This window comes from Simochromis diagramma, unplaced genomic scaffold, assembly GCF_900408965.1.
Source record: "Simochromis diagramma unplaced genomic scaffold, fSimDia1.1 OVJJ01000746.1, whole genome shotgun sequence".
In the NCBI taxonomy this organism is placed as follows: domain Eukaryota; kingdom Metazoa; phylum Chordata; class Actinopteri; order Cichliformes; family Cichlidae; genus Simochromis; species Simochromis diagramma.
Genome location: NW_024386757.1, coordinates 4,635,368 through 4,653,748, shown reverse-complemented (window position 1 = coordinate 4,653,748; position 18,381 = coordinate 4,635,368). Strand labels below are relative to the sequence as shown.

The window sequence follows — 18,381 nt, the reverse complement described above, 5'->3', positions numbered from 1 at the left end:
AATTCTTAGAAATTCTTGGAGTTATAAGATTTTCTAAGAATTTGACCTTAAAGCTGAGACTGTTTCTTGTAGCAGAAATTATTTGCAAACCATCTTAGCCCTTGGGAAAAACCGTTTGGTGAGAAAATGATGACTTGTTGGAGGCTTAGGATTTTGTTTTAAACATTTTAGAGGACTTTTTTTTTTTTTTTGCTTGTTTGTTAAGCCACTTAACACTGACCTATGAATTATTCAGGTGTAAAAAAGCTATCAAACTCAAGGGATCAACTAGTTTTGTGTCTACACAAAACAAAACGTAGTAGAGATTTTTATTTTAAATTGTATTTTTAGACACGTTGTTACTAGCAGCCTGTCTTGAGAGCATTTCTTTAGTTAAATCTACAAAAAATGCCCTCAAAGTAACACCGTTTGACAGGCATAAAATATTATTTTTGTACCAGCAAGGTGATTCCCAAACATGGCATATGTCAGCATGGTGTGCAGTGTAAAATGGAAAAATTGAAAAATCCTAACAAAATCATGACATGGGACCTGGGAGATGTATCTTGCCCTTCAGTTGAGGCTGTAGTTTTAGAAATGGTCTCAATGGGAGGTTTGCTGCCAAGAAGCCAATCTGAGGTAATCTGAGGCCAAATTACTCACTAACTGGACTTGAAATCAATGGTAACAGCTTTTATGGGGTTATGAATCCAAATTTGGAATTTTTCGTTCAAGTCGTCATTATGTATGGAAGATGTCAGGAGAGAGGTACAACATTTAGTATCTACGCCCATCTGTAAAACATGGGTGTAGCAGCTAGAACCCTATATCACACAAGAATGACACAATGTTCCTCTCCCAAAAGTCAAACTTTTTCTCAGTTTAAACATTTGATATGTTTTCTATGTTCTATTTTGAATGAAAAATGGCTTTATGAGATTTGCAAATCATGGCATTCGGTTTTGTTTTTACATGTTACACAGCGTCTCAACGTTTTCCAAATTGGGTTTGTAGATAGCTAATGACGTTAACATTAAGTTGTTTAACAGTTGTGACTTGTGTCTAAAAAAAACATCCTAAAAATACATCATGTGCAGATGTTTTGACCCAGCGGGGGTCATTTTAGGTCAGGAATAATTTAATAATAATAATTCAACTCTGCTGCAGAGAGAGGGATTTATACTCTGAGCTGTATTAGGAAATACTTGAGATTTTAGTAAGGAGACACTGACTAAATAGATTGTGCAGAAGCCTTAAGGAAAAACAGTAGTCTTAATTATGCCATCAGGTACCTGCACTGTGTGAAGCTTTTTTTTTTTTTTTTTTAACTTATATGCCCCACTGTGAATAGTAGTTGATATGCTCCCTTCCAAATGTCTGCTCTCTTTGCTGCAATTCAGTCTATTTCTAGACTTTTGTTTTTTTAGATTTGCTAATTTCTTCTAATCTAATGCATCTAACAAATCTAATCTACCACATCATGTTTTGTCATTATACTCCTATAGATACAGTGGGGCAAAAAAGTATTTAGTCAGCCACCGATTGTGCAAGTTCCCCCACCTAAAATGATGACAGAGGTCAGTAATTTGCACCAGAGGTACACTTCAACTGTGAGAGACAGAATGTGAAAAAAAAAATATCCATGAATCCACATGATAGGATTTGTAAAGAATTTATTCGTAAATTAGGGTGGAAAATAAGTATTTGGTCAATAACAAAAATACAACTCAATACTTTGTAACGTAACCTTTGTTGGCAATAACAGAGGTCAAACGTTTACTATAGGTCTTTACCAGGTTTGCACACACAGTAGCTGGTATTTTGGCCCATTCCTCCATGCAGATCTTCTCGAGAGCAGTGATGTTTTGGGGCTGTCGCCGAGCAACACAGACTTTCAACTCCCGCCACAGATTTTCTATGGGGTTGAGGTCTGGAGACTGGCTAGGCCACTCCAGGACTTTCAGATGCTTCTTACGGAGCCACTCCTTTGTTGCCCGGGCGGTGTGTTTTGGATCATTGTCATGTTGGAAGACCCAGCCTCGTTTCATCTTCAAAGTTCTCACTGATGGAAGGAGGTTTGGGCTCAAAATCTCATGATACATGGCCCCATTCATTCTGTCCTTAACACGGATCAGTCGTCCTGTCCCCTTGGCAGAAAAACAGCCTCATAGCATGATGTTTCCACCCCCATGCTTCACAGTAGGTATGGTGCTCTTGGGATGCAACTCAGTATTCTTCTTCCTCCAAACACGACGAGTTGAGTTTATACCAAAAAGTTCTACTTTGATTTCATCTGACCACATGACATTCTCCCAATCCTCTGCTGTATCATCCATGTGCTCTCTGGCAAACTTCAGACGGGCCTGGACATGCACTGGCTTCAGCAGCGGAACACGTCTGGCACTGCGGGATTTGATTCCCTGCCGTTGTAGTGTGTTACTGATGGTGACCTTTGTTACTTTGGTCCCAGCTCTCTGCAGGTCATTCACCAGGTCCCCCCGTGTGGTTCTGGGATCTTTGCTCACTGTTCTCATGATCATTTTGACCCCATGGGATGAGATCTTGCGTGGAGCCCCAGATCGAGGGAGATTATCAGTGGTCTTGTATGTCTTCCATTTTCTGATGATTGCTCCCACAGTTGATTTTTTCACACCAAGCTGCTTGCCTATTGTAGATTCACTCTTCCCAGTCTGGTGCAGGTCTACAATACTTTTTCTGGTGTCCTTCAAAAGCTCTTTGGTCTTGGCCATGGCGGAGTTTGGAGTCTGACTGTTTGTGGCTGTGGACAGGTGTCTTTTATACAGATGATGAGTTCAAACAGGTGCCATTCATACAGGTAACGAGTGGGGGACAGAAAAGCTTCTTACAGAAGATGTTACAGGTCTGTGAGAGCCAGAGATTTTCCTTGTTTGAGGTGACCAAATACTTATTTTCCACCCTAATTTACGAATAAATTCTTTACAAATCCTACCATGTGAATTCATGGATTTTTTTTTTCACATTCTGTCTCTCACAGTTGAAGTGTACCTCTGGTGCAAATTACTGACCTCTGTCATCATTTTAAGTGGGGGAACTTGCACAATCGGTGGCTGACTAAATACTTTTTTGCCCCACTGTATATGGAGGGTCGATTAATCTTTATTCCCAGTTCAGGTAGAAGATCAAATACCCAAACTGGCAGTGGAAAATTAAAAAGGAGTTAAACCTTATTAAATTTGGGCTTAATTATCTGGAAAGCTATTTCAGCAGTATTTCCGTATTTCAGCAGCTAGCATGCACCAAACAAAGGATGTGGGTTTTAAGAAAGTATTATTTTCTAAGTGACAGAAAAATGCTAACATTCTAACAGCTCAAAGAACACATAAGCTGTTATTGTGTAGTTTCCCTTGGAGAGAAAACTTCTTCACTAAGAGATGGAAAAAAGACATAATGTAAAGTAACAAAAGGACTGACCAACTGTAAATTTAATGCTTAAATGTAAGGTCCTTGTTCATTTTAACATCTTGCAGTACAAGTTGAAGTATAAGAATATTTTGTTGTTCACATGTTCACTGAAAGAAATTTGGTGAAATTTGCAATGAAGCCCTGTGTTTGACTGGAGCAGAGCAGCTGTGATGTTCATGATCAATATTAGGGTATAAATGTAAGGTAATGAAGCTGTATAGAAAGTAGACCTACTTTTTAGATTCCCTTTGGTTTTTCTGGTTTTTGTAACAGATATTTAAGCATTATTATGGCATAATATGAGGTTCAGTTAGCTTGACAAAAAAATTACCTGGTATAAATGTCCTCCAAAGACCTACTTTTTATTTTTATATTCATCATTTATCTTTTACTTCAGCATTTACCAGAAAATGTTTTAACATTAGTATCTATACTTAGGATTAAGTGACTAATGTGTATACTTATGCTTACTTTTCTTTGGTTATAATGTGAAACAGTGAAACAAAGAACAGTTCTGACTGCTCTGCTTGTGTTTTGCCAGTTTGATTTTGTCAGAAAAAAATAACCCTAGGCTTTTCTCAGCATTATTATGTAAAACATTCTTAACATAGAAGCCATATCCCAACATTTGAGACTGGAAAAAAACAAAGCAGATGCACCACAAAAGACAAATACTCTCACATTAAAAGACCCTTTAGAGCCTTGACCTTAACTGTGTATCCTGTGTTTTATTTGTTTTCCTTTGACACCTCATCTCAAGCCACATGAATGAGAAAAGTTTGCACAAACAGTGCAGAGATATGTCTTCTCATTCTTCTTCTTCTTTTGAAACCTTACCTGTCTGACAGCTTTTGCAATCAGAATTATGATCTGAATGAAACACATTTTGCTTTTCCAAGGTCAGCTCTATAAATTCTCTATAGGCTCATCTTGTTAAGGGTTTATCTGTTTATTTCTTCCTTTCTGTTCGTATTATTTAAAGTTATATGTGGTATACAGTGTGACAATGTCTAAGGCAGGACAGGCAGGAAAAAAAGGGGTGGCCGTAGGGGGGTAGGGAAAGATGTGATAAAAGGACATTACAAATAAAAATGTATGTATGTATAAAACATACAGGTACGCAACAATGTTCTTGAGGGGTGTGTGTGTGAGTGTGGGAGAGAGAAGGAGAGAGTGTCGAGTATTAGTGTGTCTTTGTCATAAAATGAAAATGAGTGTGGGAAGCCGCAATAATGGCCCCTAAGAGTCAGAGACAGACATAGGAGAACCAGGACTCTTCGGTACTCTTATATAGCCATATATATATATATATATATATATATATATATATATATTAGGGGTGCAACGATATTCGTATCGATATTGAACCGTTCGATACAGTGCTTTCGGTTCGGTACGCATATGTATCGAACAATACAACATTTGTAATTTATTTTATCAATTTTCCTTCTGACGATGCTGTCTGTGTTGAGCGCTCAGTGAATCTGTGTTCGACTACTCCGCCTAGGCTGCACTGTCGAGCGCAGATCCACTGAGCGCTCAACACAGACAGCATAGTCAGAAGGAAGAGCGCAGGGCAAGCTAGCGAGACAGAAGTTAAGCTCTACTTGCAACAGGCAAATTGAACCTCATTCAGATCTGGCGTTTGGAATTATTTTGGTTTTCATGTGACGTATGACCCTGAAGGTAAGCGAGTCATGGACTAAAGTAAAACAGTATGTTGGATGTGCCACGCAATGCTCAATTACATTGGTGTGAACTAGTGTGTTAGCGCAGTTAGCTCGTTAACGTGTTTGCCGTCTAGCCCCATGCACAGAGCGATCGGCGGTAGCTCGTTAACGGAGATTTGCCGTGTTATGGCGTTAAGGTCATTTCAACGAGATTAACCTGAAAGCACTAGTGGGAACACAACGAATATGACTGCACATTTACGCTGACATCATCCTAGTGCAAAGACAAGTGGAAGCAGACAAAAAAAAACCAAGCATGCTACTAACTTTAGCCAAGCCATTTAGACAGCTGTTAGCACATGATTCTCCTTATGCTGCTGAGAATATAGCCCAGAAGAAGCGGATAGTATAGCTTTTATTTTGGAAAGAGCCATTTCTCTGTAATAAACTCTCTTTTCCAAAGATGAGTGATTCCTCAATCAGATACAGGGCTTGCAATATCGCTAGCCCGACGTCCCGGAGCTAGCGATTTTTTCAGTCGGGCTACCAAAATCTATCTCTTCCCTGCCCGTCGGGCTATTGTAGGAAAAATATATGTCAATGCTTTTGCATTCTTTCAGAAATGTAGCTGGGTAATTATGTCATTGGCATCGGTGAGCCACTGTCAATATGTGACATATTGAAGTCGCGTTTGAATTTGCGCTTGTTTTTTTGCTTTCACTTTGCAATCGTGCGAACTGTGTATAGAGAGCGACAGCACTGATCTGTGAGTGATGATAATTTGTGCACCAATTCCTCTGACATCGTCTTATTAATCGTTAGCTTACTATGCAAACATGACAAGTGAAATCTCCCGCAGCAAGCTTAAACATGTGAGAGGTTGATCGCGCAGAGAATCGCTGAGCTTATGTGAGTGAGCGTGTAAAAGCATTTCAGTTCTGCTGAGCCAAATAAGACAGGTCAGGGTGAAGAAGTGACAGTCAAAGAAAAGCTTACCACAAAACGGAGAAGTTATGACAAATCAGACTATAAGGCAAAAAGAAAGTGCAGCTTTATGGTTTCATGGACAAAAGAATTTCTGTGGCTGCAATATGATGAGCTAAATAACCAGGGCTGCACATAAGTGGTCCGCAGGTGTGCATTCGCTGTCAAAATAAAAAACACGCACAAGGGTTAGGGTTAAATTTAAAAACTGTACTTTTGAGTTAAAATATATATTTATAATTTTAATAAATGACAAATTAAAAATGCATGAACATTTTTTTTGTATCGAAAAAATATCGAACCGTGACACCAAAGTATCGAACCGAACCGAACCGTGAATTTTGTGTATCGTTGCACCCCTAATATATATATATAACTATATATATGGCTCACTGTTTCATTCATACTGGCTGTATGTTGAGATGTTGATTAGTGGTTGATTAGTGATTTTACAGTGAGAATGTACTGAAAGCCAAGGTATGTCCATCTTTTAAAGGGGCAAAGGTCACTGCAGACAGTGCTTTATTAGAAAGAGACAGAGCAGATTAAGTCACTGAAAGTGGTTTGGAGCTTGAGTGTCACCTGATTAGGGAGGCCACCTGAAATTGTTAGAGAAAATCACTGAAAGAAAAATCTTTATTCCAATGGCAAATATCAATGACTTTCTGCATGATAGACAAAGAGGATGGATTGACTTCATTATAAAGGTCACTGGGTTTTGGAGCTTGGCCAACATTTGATATGCAGTTTTACTGTGATCACTCTTACTTCTAAAGACATGAACCGAAATGGGAAATGCAGTGAAGGAAGGATGTGTGCTGGTCTTGTGATCTCTTCATTTAGTTCAGGATGCACAAGATTTCACGGTTCATGCTTAATGGTTGAGCAAGAAGCTTTGAATTCAAGCGAGAAGGACAGTGCTAAATAGATGAACAGCCTTCTCCATTAATATTTGCCTACCGTATGAGTTTGTTAATTAAACTAAATCTGATCAAATTAATAAAATGTACATGAATCAGTATAATTAGTCATTATTAAAGCTACACTATTCGTTGAAAATGAAGCCATGTAGAAACAAATCATTACCATAAATTTTTAGACCACACAAAGTACACCAAGTCTTCATGTAAATCAGTCAACTGAAGCAAAGTGTGATATACAGTGCTTAATAAATGTATTAGGGTTAGGGTTACCCACTGTGGTTTATGCCACAGATGCCCTGAATTAACAGCAATGGTATCTACCAAAATCATTTTTATATGTCTGTAATGGGTTAATTTATTAGTATATTTAAGCTCTTTAAGCAAAATAATATTTAACTGCTTAAATGTAATTGTTGTCATAAAAATAGAAGAAAATAGCAGAGCACATTATTATTTTTTGATGAAGATGAACCATTATTTACTTGCATTCCAGAACAGAAACATTTAGAGGTTGAATGTTATGCTTGAGTCGTTTCTGATTCACAGAGAAGACCCATGTATCTGCTGAAATTTGGGTATAAAAACATTAATTAATTATGTTATTTGCCTAATAAATAACAATACATTTTTTGTTTTAAACAAGTTTTACATTTCTATTATTATATTTCTATTGTTTCCTCTATGTTCTTATGGTAGGTGCTGTAAAAAAAATTGTTAAGCACTGTACAGTACTTGTATGTAACACATAAAACTTAACATTTTTCATTTCATTTAGCTGACAAATACTTATGACACTTATGCATTTTTCTGATGACTGTCCTCCTATAGATGATTGAACAGTATCTAAAGCTCATAGAGGCCCCCAAAACGCACTTAATTAATTTCAGTCATGCTTCATACAGCAACAGGTTACACTAAAAAGCGTAACACTTTTAGCTTCAGCTTTTGAATTAATACTGCACATAACAGTTTGAGTCAGAGCTTGGTCACCTGGAGATGGTCAGAAACAGCCAAAGTCAGGCTGTATAGATAATGAAACTGGACTGAGTAAAAACATAACCAAGAGATTAAAAGAAGTTTGCAATTTTAGCATAGTAGTATTTGTTCACAGTGTTTTTTTTTTTTAAACACTGTGTTTTAAGGCAAATGCATTTTATAATAGTGTTGTTTGAATGAAATAAAACTGGGTCTTGATTCAGATCAGTTCAAATTAATTTGGTGCTATATAACAAAACTTGAACTGTATTATAGCCCTAATATGTGTATCTATGAAGCTTTGTGCTTATAACAACATGACTTTCAGGTTGGCATATATTTTTTTAAGGCAACAAAAACTATGACCTCCAGTCAAGATTTTTCCATCAGTGGCATTGTCTAAAATGCTTCCTTTTATTACATCTCTCATGGTATTGTCATTGTACTTGAATGGCCGTTAGACTTTTGACTGACAAACATGCTAATATCTTTGGCTACGTTCACACTGCATCAAATCCGATTTTTTTTGACCCTATGCGACTCATATCCGATCATGGTATGACAGTGTGAACGGCACAAATCCAATATTTTCAAATCCGATCTGGGTCACTTTCGTATGTGGTACTGAATCCGATACATATCCGATGTTTTAGAAAGTGACTGCTGTTTGAACGGTCGTGTCGCATTAAATCCGTCTTTTACGTCACTGACACAAGACAGACACCAATTATCAGCGCCAGAGAAGCGCCCGAGAAGACAAACGCTTCCTGGCCATCCCGTGTAGATGTCAGTAAAACTGTTGGGAAGACAACGTTGGAGAAACGTGAACATTTTATTTGTACTGTATAATCTGCAGATTCTGACAGAAATCTGCAACTATCCTTTGAAGCGCCGCTCCTCTCTAAAACAGCAAGAAGGATAATTATTAGGTTATCTACATTATTATGTAAATAACAAAATAACTTAAAGCAAAAATTGGGAAACGTAAAGTTGAAGTCTTTATATTAAGGGCCATCAGTCAAACAATATTGTTTGCTCTGAGTCTAAACAGAGCGTGTTGTGTGTGACATCTTCTTTTGCGCATGCGGGCCGCTTTGAGCGTTCACACTAGAGAGCGTTTGCTGGTCGCATTTTATTTGTAGTGTGAACGAGCAGACAAGAAAATCGGATTTGATCAAAAAATCTGAATTAAGCATTAACACCTGCAGTGTGAACGTAGCCTAAGTAGACGTTCATGAGACATGAAAGCCTCGGCATTCCCATGTCATGGTCTGTGGGGGTACCTGGAGGGTGTCTCCTTCTGTGGCTGCTGTACCATCCCTTTGGGGCGGGGACTTCGGTGCTTCAACTGAGCCTCAGCTGCGAGCAATCAGCTGGAGACCTACTTCAGCTGTCTCAACCGGCTCCTCCGTGCCAGTTTGTTCTACCCGTCTCGGTGGTAAATGACGTTTCCTTTGTGGTTTTCCTTGTGTGACTTAGCTCTCGGAGTAATTTCTGTCTTCCCTTCGTACAGCGGAGTTCCTATCCTGGTTTTCACCTTACGGGGACAGTCCCCGCCTCCCAGCCAACCCCCACGCTTCTGCTTGGGACCCTCCAGACGCTTTCCAAGGACCTCTCCCCTCCCCTCAGTGATTCCAACCCGGACTGGCACAGTAAGGCGAACAATTCTCCAGTTCCTAGTTATCTATGCTCCAGTTTTCCCTTCAGATTATAACTACCTCCTCCTCTGTTACAGAATATTTCCGCGGCTTACTGACCTCCTCCCCGTCCCTGCAACTAGCCTGATTGGCCCCCCCTTGTCACGTTAGGTCGCTTTTTCGATCAAAATTCACTGTAAGCATTCCTCGCCCGTGTTTGTTGGTCAGAGGGCCCGGTGGCGCCAGTGTCCGGCAGCCTCGCCTCTGTCAGTGCGCCCCAGGGTGGCTGTGGCTACAATGCAGCTGCCATCACCAGTGTGTGAATGTGTGTGTGAATGGGTGGATGACTGGATATGTAAAGCGCTTTGGGGTCCTTAGGGACTAGTAAAGCGCTATATAAATACAGGCCATTTACAGGCCATTTGTCTGCATTTTTGGGTCCACTTTCCTGATCGAACCTGTTGGTTCATGACATCCCACTTAATCTCAGAAGCTTATTGGCTACCCACACATACTGAACATTATTGGCTGATTTAAGAAAGAGGTTTTTTTGAACCATCTGTTGTACCAAGGTCGATGTTGTTATTTGCTAAGACAGCATACCATTTTTCATTTTTACATTATAGCTGTAATGAATATTTGACAGTAAGGTATTAAATTTTACAAATTCAAGTTTTCAAGTAGTGCCTACACAACCTATTCTACCTCCAAAAGTGCAAGTGTATAATCTAATGTAACTTTTGGAATTAAGTGAGCTATTTTGCATGTCGTTTTGCCATTTGGTTTATTGGTTTCCCACCTGCTATAGTAGTTTTGGCTTACTTGGCTGCTTCCCATTGCCATTGGTTAACAACATTAAGGGAGTTCTTCTCTGTAACTGCTATATTTCATTTTTGGATTGCTGATATCATGTCTTACTTCGGGATAAATAGAATGGGCTTCCATGAAGGTTGTGCCAGCCATAAGCATATGACGGGAAAGCCTAATTAATTTAAATTTTTTGTCAGCTGATTATATTTTTCAATTCTTTTTTTTTTTTTTTTTTTTTTTTAACTTTTGTTAAAAAAAAAAAAAAAAAAGAATTTTGCTATCAAGCTTCCTCGCAGAATGGCTTTCATTGAATCCCAAAGAATTAGAGGGTTCACTTCTCCGTTGTCATTCTCTTTAATGAATGTATCTATTTCTTGTTTAATATGTTCATTTGTAATAGATTCATTCAGATTTGGTTTATGTTATTTTTCATGCAGCCGCACGATGAGGTTCCGTGCAGGTCATGTTCATGTCTGTTTTCGTCACGCCATTTGGTTCACAGTTTCCATGCATCTGCACAGCATTCTGTTCATAGTTATTCCTTTCAGTCAGGTTAGTGTTTTTCCAGTTTAGGTTTTTGGTTAGTTGCAGTCTCTGTCCCTGTTATGTTTTGTCTACTCCCTTTTGCATCAGCCCAAATAAAGGCTCACTTTCAGTTTAAGTTCACTCACGTCTCCTCGCCTGTGTTCGCGCCTGGGTCCACCACACACACTCTCCACATGCTGGCCGTGACAGAAGCCCTACATTAAGGCGCCAAACCGTTTTCCTTGGAAGTGAGTCCAACTGAATTGTCAGAAAAATCGTGTTATGATCTGAGACATCCGCTACCCCAATTCTACAGTCTAACACTCTATGACATTCTTCCTTTTGCATTCTTGTTTAATTTTTGCTAATACTCTGGCTCTTTTGATTGGATTTCCCAGGCCGTTAAGCAACATCAATTCCAGACACTGTGACATAGTATACTGTTGTGGAAATAAAATGATCCTCCACCACTGACCTCAAAAACAAACAAAACCTAAACCAAAACATGGTAGAACAAATAGATGAACAATTAAAGAGAACTGTAGAATTCAAAACTCGAACAACATTGTAATATGACTCCCAATATGAGGTAAATGACACACCCCCACACAATGATGAGAGGGAGAGCCTCACCGGAAGTGAGGGCGCTCTCTTAGAATCAGTGAGAACCCCGATCTGAGTCACACTCGTCCTATCTTAAGTTGTTGGCTACCTCAAGGTAGAGCAATTATACACAACTTGAACCATGAAGAACATATTAATTATTCAAGAGAGCCAGATACATATTTGGAGTGATTACGTTATCTGCCCCCACACTGAAATAGTTTCTATAAAGTCAAACCCTTCTCTGTTCCCTTGTAGTTTGTCGCGCACTCTCTGAATGGCTCCGTTGTTGCTTCTCCGGGTCGCGGGTTGCCATGGTGACGCTTGCTCCAGTTGCTCCAGTAGAGACGTAGGGTCAAATCCTCCTCTTTCGTGTGGCTCCCCCACCGTAAATCCTCTCCGCTGCATCTCTCGTACCGCCTCCGCCGGACTGTGGTACACCTGAGGGCCTGTGTCCCAGTGGTTCCAGAGTTTTGTAAATGGAGATTGGAATCATATGCCCTTTTGTTTAAGTGCGCTTTTCACTTCTCTATGTGCACGGCGCTGTTGTACTACCGTAGCAGTAAAGTCATGGTCGAAACCAATGGGTTTGTCTTTGACAAGGATCTTCTTCTGCCATGCGTTTCTGAGGACAGTTTCCTTTGTTTTGAACTGAAGAAAACAGACGACAATGGAACGGGGAGCAGCATCAGCACCTGGCTTAGGACCGAGGGATCGGTGAGCCTGTTGTATTTGTGGGTCAGTGCCATCAGCCATTAGCCTCTTTCTTCTGATCACATTTTCAACAAAGCTTATTACCGAGCTGCCCTCTTCTCCTTCGGGGACTCTGTAGATTCGCAGGTTATTTCTTCTCGATCTAGACTAAAGGTTTTCTAGCCTTTCGGTTAGTTTCCTCTGCTCCATTAGCAATTGTCTCAGCGCGTCGTAGGCCACCGCTGACCAGCTTTCAAGCCCCGCCACTCGTGTTTCAGCTGCCTCAAGCTTCTCGTCGTATTCTTGGACCGCTAGCTTATCAGCCGTTAGCTGTTGGTTCATATCTTCTTTGAATTTCTTCAGGTTGTCTTTCAACTCACGCCTGAAGACTTCTTTGAATGCGTTGAAGTCAGCTTTCATCTCCGTCCGGAGGTCAAAGATTTGTTGGCTAATATTTTATATAACCTCTTGCAAAGAATCGAGATTGGCCCCCTCGCCATTTTCTTCATCGGAGTTAGCCATATCAGCGTGCGTGTCCTCTTGTTCTTCTGGAAAATACTGTTCAGTTGGTTCATGTATCTTCTTGTTCTTTTTCTTTGCCTCCCCCCGGCATTGTTCTAAACATAGAAGTAGTCAGAAAACTTGAAATTAAGGGAGAATTCGCTCGACCCTGAGGAGCTCAGAAATTACGCCGCCATTCTGCTCGCTGCCAGCCGGAAGTCCCCTATTTTTATTACTTTGAATTATCCAAATTAATCAGGGAGTGGACTGTGGACAATTTTCATGTTGGCAACTACAGCAAACACCAGAGCACTCAAAAACCAAAAACTCTGAATTTTCAGCATGTTGTCACAATGCTTTATCAAGGTTCTTGCCCTGTTTGTAACCCATGCGAGCACACTACAACTGTTATAGATTTTTCCCCTATTTTTTTTAAATTTGATTTCTTTTGGTAGGCACTAGAACTGATTTAATGGAAGTTGATATTTTCCTCTTCTTTGTGGGAGAGTTTTAATTTTGTTCTTTCTCTGGCAGTCAGGAAAAATGTGCAGTGAGTTTTCCTTGACTGCTACATTAATGTCGAACAGAAATGTTGACACTTGTGACATGTGCAGCTGACTTAGGCGCATATGGAGCATTCAGGTTTGCATAATGCAGTACGGAAATGTAGATTATGTGTCCTTACCTGATGTCTACATGTTTGTTTGTGAACAATTTTCAACTTAAGGAAACAGCTCCATTGTTTTAGCCTTTTCCTCTATTTCACAGGACATTCTCTGCTGATGGCAGTGATGGAGAACGCAACGTGGCCACATCCCTCATACCTCCCACATTATCTCCTCCGTGGTGACCCTTTCGCCTCAAGACTCTCCAGGGAGGCGGACGTTGTTGCAGCCCTTTACGTCTGTATCATAGGTGAGTCTTTTGTTAAGAAGAATCATCATGTTTGCATAAATGTCTGATTTTCTACCATTCTGCTCTATGTCCTACTTCTATTGGACGAGAAAACAGACTCAAGTTTGCTTTAACTAACTTTAACAAACGTAAAAAGATGCAACATACAGTTTGATTTTCTTGTCCTGTACAACAAAATGTGGTCCAAAAGGTTAGGGTTTACTTTAACTGACTCAGATGGAGGTGTACAATGGTCCCGTAGGGAAAATGGGAAATTCCATAACACTTGGACATGGTGTCAGTGTGACGTATATGATGAAAAATATTATGCTCTGCTGAACATAGTGTTGTAACTGAGATTACACAATGAAAACAATAAATAAAAACTCTGAGGTCTGAGGCATGATCGTGATGCCCTAAATCCTAACCCTAACTCAAACCCTCTACCTAAAAATCAGTAGTTTTTGGTTTTATGAAACTGGTCAAAATTATTGTTCTACCTGAGACACATAAAAAACTGTAGCATGAGGGTAGGGTTAGGGTGATGCATCATACTTCATGGAGATTTCAATTACTGATGGAAACCATTATTCAGCAGGAATAAACTCGGGGCAGATATCTATTTATAATTAAAACTGAATTACATTTACTGGGGGTACGGCATTATCAGAAGGAGCACGTGATTGGTGCATTAGGATGTCTCTAAGTTGTAAACACTGCTCTTACAGTTTGGCTTTTCACTTCAGGTTTCCTCATTTCAGTCACATTTATACACATACAGGGAGTACAAAAGCCTTTGAGTGTCTCTACTTAAACCTACGGATGCTCCTTTTTGAGTTTGTTAGATTGCATGAGTCATTATTGTAATGAAATGGTTGCCTCTGTGTCTATAAATTTGTGTCATGTGAGTGGACCATTGGCACAACTATCCACTCTTATATGTGCTTGATTGCAGTATAACGATGAGTCGTCCCAGCTAGTAAATCTGCACTGTGTATTTTCTCCAGGTACACATATGAGAAATGAGTAGCCCAGCAATTGGAAAGTATGCAGACTGTAAATTGTATCATTTGCGTGTAATGTTAAAGGCTGTTCTCCTGGTCTTTTTTTCCCAAAGAATGTTTTCTTAATGTGAAGATGAGTGACTGCAATTTCTTAAGCCCAACAGAATATCAGATTCCTGACTTTTTTCTGAGAAAATCAAAGACCTTCTGGAGACGCTTCAAGCAGGCAGAAGTACAAAAAGTCATTGTTAAGATCACACTTGGTCACAGTAAAAGCTGTGAACTGACATACTGTTTGTCCCTTCGTTTTTTTAATTATGTAACCATGTTTTCGCAGAAGTACAAATTCAGGTTTGTAATGGAGGCCATTTGTGCTAAATAGGGTTCATTGTAAGCAGCAAACTAAAAGAATACATTTCAGACTTTGAGGTAAATGACGCAAGCAAATGAATTTTCTGAGAAAGCTGCTGCCCTTTGATTACCTTCAACATGTGATCCATTACCATGGAATCCTAACTTTTGAGTTATCTTCTCTTTTCTTTCCTATTTCCATCCTTATGGACTGGTGTAGACAGTATGAAAAAAATACGTAACATTTCACGGGGTGATCGTGGGTCAAGAGTTGGGAGTTCGCCTTGTAATCGGAAGGTTGCCGGTTCGAGCCCCGGCTCGGACAGTCTCGGTCGTTGTGTCCTTGGGCAAGACACTTCACCTACCGCCTACTGGTGTTGGCCAGAAGGGCCGATGGCGCGATATGCCAGCCTCGCTTCTGTCAGTCTGCCCCAGGGCAGCTGTGGCTACAACTGTAGCTCGCTTCCACCAGTGTGTGAATGGGTGGATGACTGGATGTGTAAAGCGCTTTGGGGTCCCTAGGGGGGACTTTTTCAAATCTCTGCTATAATTTTTGCTGCAGTATTCCCTAAATAAGAATTGGTATGTTTCAATTAGTTTTCTAGAAACTACAATACATAACATAGGTCAGATCTTCCCAGTTACAAGGAAAGTGTAAGGTAGGAAGACTTTAGGACTAACGTGTGGCCCTGATGCTTAGTACTTTGCATTTGTTAAATGACCCATGTGTAGCTATTATGTTATTACCTTTTTACTGCTTTTTTAAAAAAAAAAACTTGCTCAGCTTCTACTAGAGGCCTGAGAGTTTGAGAGTTCTGTGCAGTATCCTAGCTGTTCGAAGCACTGTTTTGGAGAACTTTGCTTTGCAGGGGGGCTTGCTGGTCACACAAAATGAGTTTAGTTGAAAATAACAAGAACACTACAACACTATTGTTTGTAGTGAAAACCATTTCACTAAAATTCACATTTTGAGTGAAATGAATGTTGTTGTAATGTCAAATTTTGCAATGGGAGTAAATTGGATATGATCTAATTAACAGGCCACCAAATTAAAATGTCAGCAGAAGACTAGTTTAGTTGCTGATACACATTTTACACAATCTTAAATATCACACACACTGACTCATTTAATGACATGTCATTAAGTCACAGGTCTGACAAAAAAAAATGTAGTCAGCTTATTAGTGTGTGTTAAAATGGGTTGTCTGTAAACCTGAATATCACTGACAGACAGGGTCTGCTCTCTGTGAAAAATATATACGGCAGGCATCCATGAAAGGGTCTCCAGCATGAAGGATTGGGCAGCACCAGGCCCCGACACGGCTGCTGGTTGAAGACGCTAACTGCATCCCATGAGCGTCTGGCAGCACAAACGAACCTACCAGCCAATAACCTGGCTCAGTACCGCATGGAAGCTCAGAGCAGCTAAGATGAACAGGCACATGGCTCAATACATGAGCTCCTGATACCACATGGAGGGTTTCACCCCAAGTCAAGCACCCAGATGCTGTATGCTAAGCGGAAGGAAGGGGGCATGGACTAGTGAGTGTCAGAACCATGGTCCAGGATGAGACACAGGATGAGAAACGAATATTGATGAGTACATCAGGAAAATAGCTCCATCCGACCTCGTGCTCAGTGAATACCTCAGGCAGCAGAAACCCAAGAAAGAAGAGCGAGAGGAGGAACTATCATGGAAGGATAGGCCCCTGCACGGTATGTACCACTGGGAGATAGAGGAAGTGGCTGACATCCAGAAATCCTGCCAGTGGCTGGACAGAGTACTAACAAACTTCTATCGATGCACCATTGAGAGTATTCTTACTGGCTGCATCACCACCTGGTATGGCAGCTGTAATGCTCTGGACCGCAAAGCTCTAGAGAGGATGGTGAGATCTGCCAGCCGTGCAGGATCTCTATAGACGGTGCTGCATGAGGAAGACGCAGCGGATCCTCTCTGATTCCAGCCACAGACTTTTCACACTCCTGCTGTCAGGCAGGTGGTTCAGGAGTATTCAGACCCGCACTAGCAGACACAGAGACATTTTTTACCCACAAGCCATCAGGCTTTTGAACTGCTGACATTCTATACACACGATTACACACTCACTACAATTACAGGACTACACACTATCACTTAAACAAATGCCAATTAAATGCTCATTGCACAAGTTATGCACAACCTGTAAATACTCTTGCACAAACTGTAAATACCAACTTGTCTTAAATTCTCTAAATATTTAATAATTTTTCTTCTCTCTTTTTCTCTTTTATCATTGTTATTATTATTACTGCTATTTTCAGTTATTTTCTTCTTAATATAACTGCACACTTTCTATATGCTTATGTAAAGCTGAGGAGCACGAGCCAAAGAATTTCATTATGGGTAAATGTGGCTACACTGTTTATCTGTACATGACAATGAAACTTGAAACTTGAAACAATGATGCAACATGTGAAACAACACAAGAAAGTGTTTTCTGTGGCACCCTGTCGATGAAGCAAGCAGCTGTTATATGTGATATTGTGATCTGGTACCTGGAAGTTTTGAAACAGTCTTGCTTTGCATTATTATTTTTATTTTCTTGCTACATATTCCAAATATTAGTAATAACAACTCATATTTTATTTTTGCTTTGAGATTGACTCATCTCACTTCAACATGTAACATGTGGTAGGTTTTGTGAAAGGGATTATTTGTACATTAGAAAAGTCCTTTTCTTAATCTGTCATGTACTACTCATTAGTGTAGTGGATATAAAAAGTACTGCAGACTTGTTCTTGTTTCTACTTTTTCTTGTTGTACTGTACCATACATTTTTGTTCAGTGTCTAGTGGGATGGGCAGGCACTTTATATTAGACATATTAGAAGTACATGTTTGGGGGATGTTTTTGAACCATATTATGGGTGGTATGATTACACTTCAAGTGTTTGTTTGGTTTTTTTTCTTATCAGATTTCACTGGCAATTCTACATTGCACTGATCATTAGATTTGAATTTGTAGCTCTCTCCTGATTGATGTAGATTGGGGGGATTCAAAGTAACCACCCAGATTTGTTACGAGGTCACGAGGCATGCTTCTAGAAGTCTTTGCCTAAATCTAGCCAAACAGCAAGGGAAATTCGTAAGTGAAACTCGGCCTGACAACTACAGAACAAACCACAGTCTCCTCAGTAAAATTCCTGTCATCGTCTACATGCTGTGAGTGCATATTGTCACCCGGGGGAAAGTGTCAAAAAAATGTTAAAGAAATAGAACATTGGCAACTGTTGTTGCTCTTTTAGCTTAATCCCTACTTTGGAAAATGCAGACATTAGAGACATTTGAGCCGCATAATGAAGATGCACAGTCTATTAAGTATTAATGGGCATATCAACAGCACTAA

At 39.9% G+C, this 18,381-nt stretch overlaps 1 protein-coding gene across 5 annotated transcripts in view; it reads left to right on the top strand.

Moving 5' to 3' along the window:
- Positions 1–18,381, top strand: part of opn5 (opsin 5) — an 82,163-nt gene that overhangs the window by 11,210 nt on the left and 52,572 nt on the right. For 2 of the 5 annotated variants that reach the window (XM_040028626.1, XM_040028634.1), the window contains one exon: positions 13,513–13,659. In XM_040028626.1, the coding sequence (XP_039884560.1) occupies positions 13,527–13,659 (133 nt within the window). In that variant the 5' untranslated portion in view covers positions 13,513–13,526. Of the gene's footprint in view, positions 1–9,106; positions 9,414–9,488; positions 9,628–9,710; positions 9,809–13,512; positions 13,660–18,381 lie in introns of those variants that run through there. The other 3 variants (XM_040028617.1, XM_040028598.1, XM_040028608.1) reach the window with 3 other exon arrangements.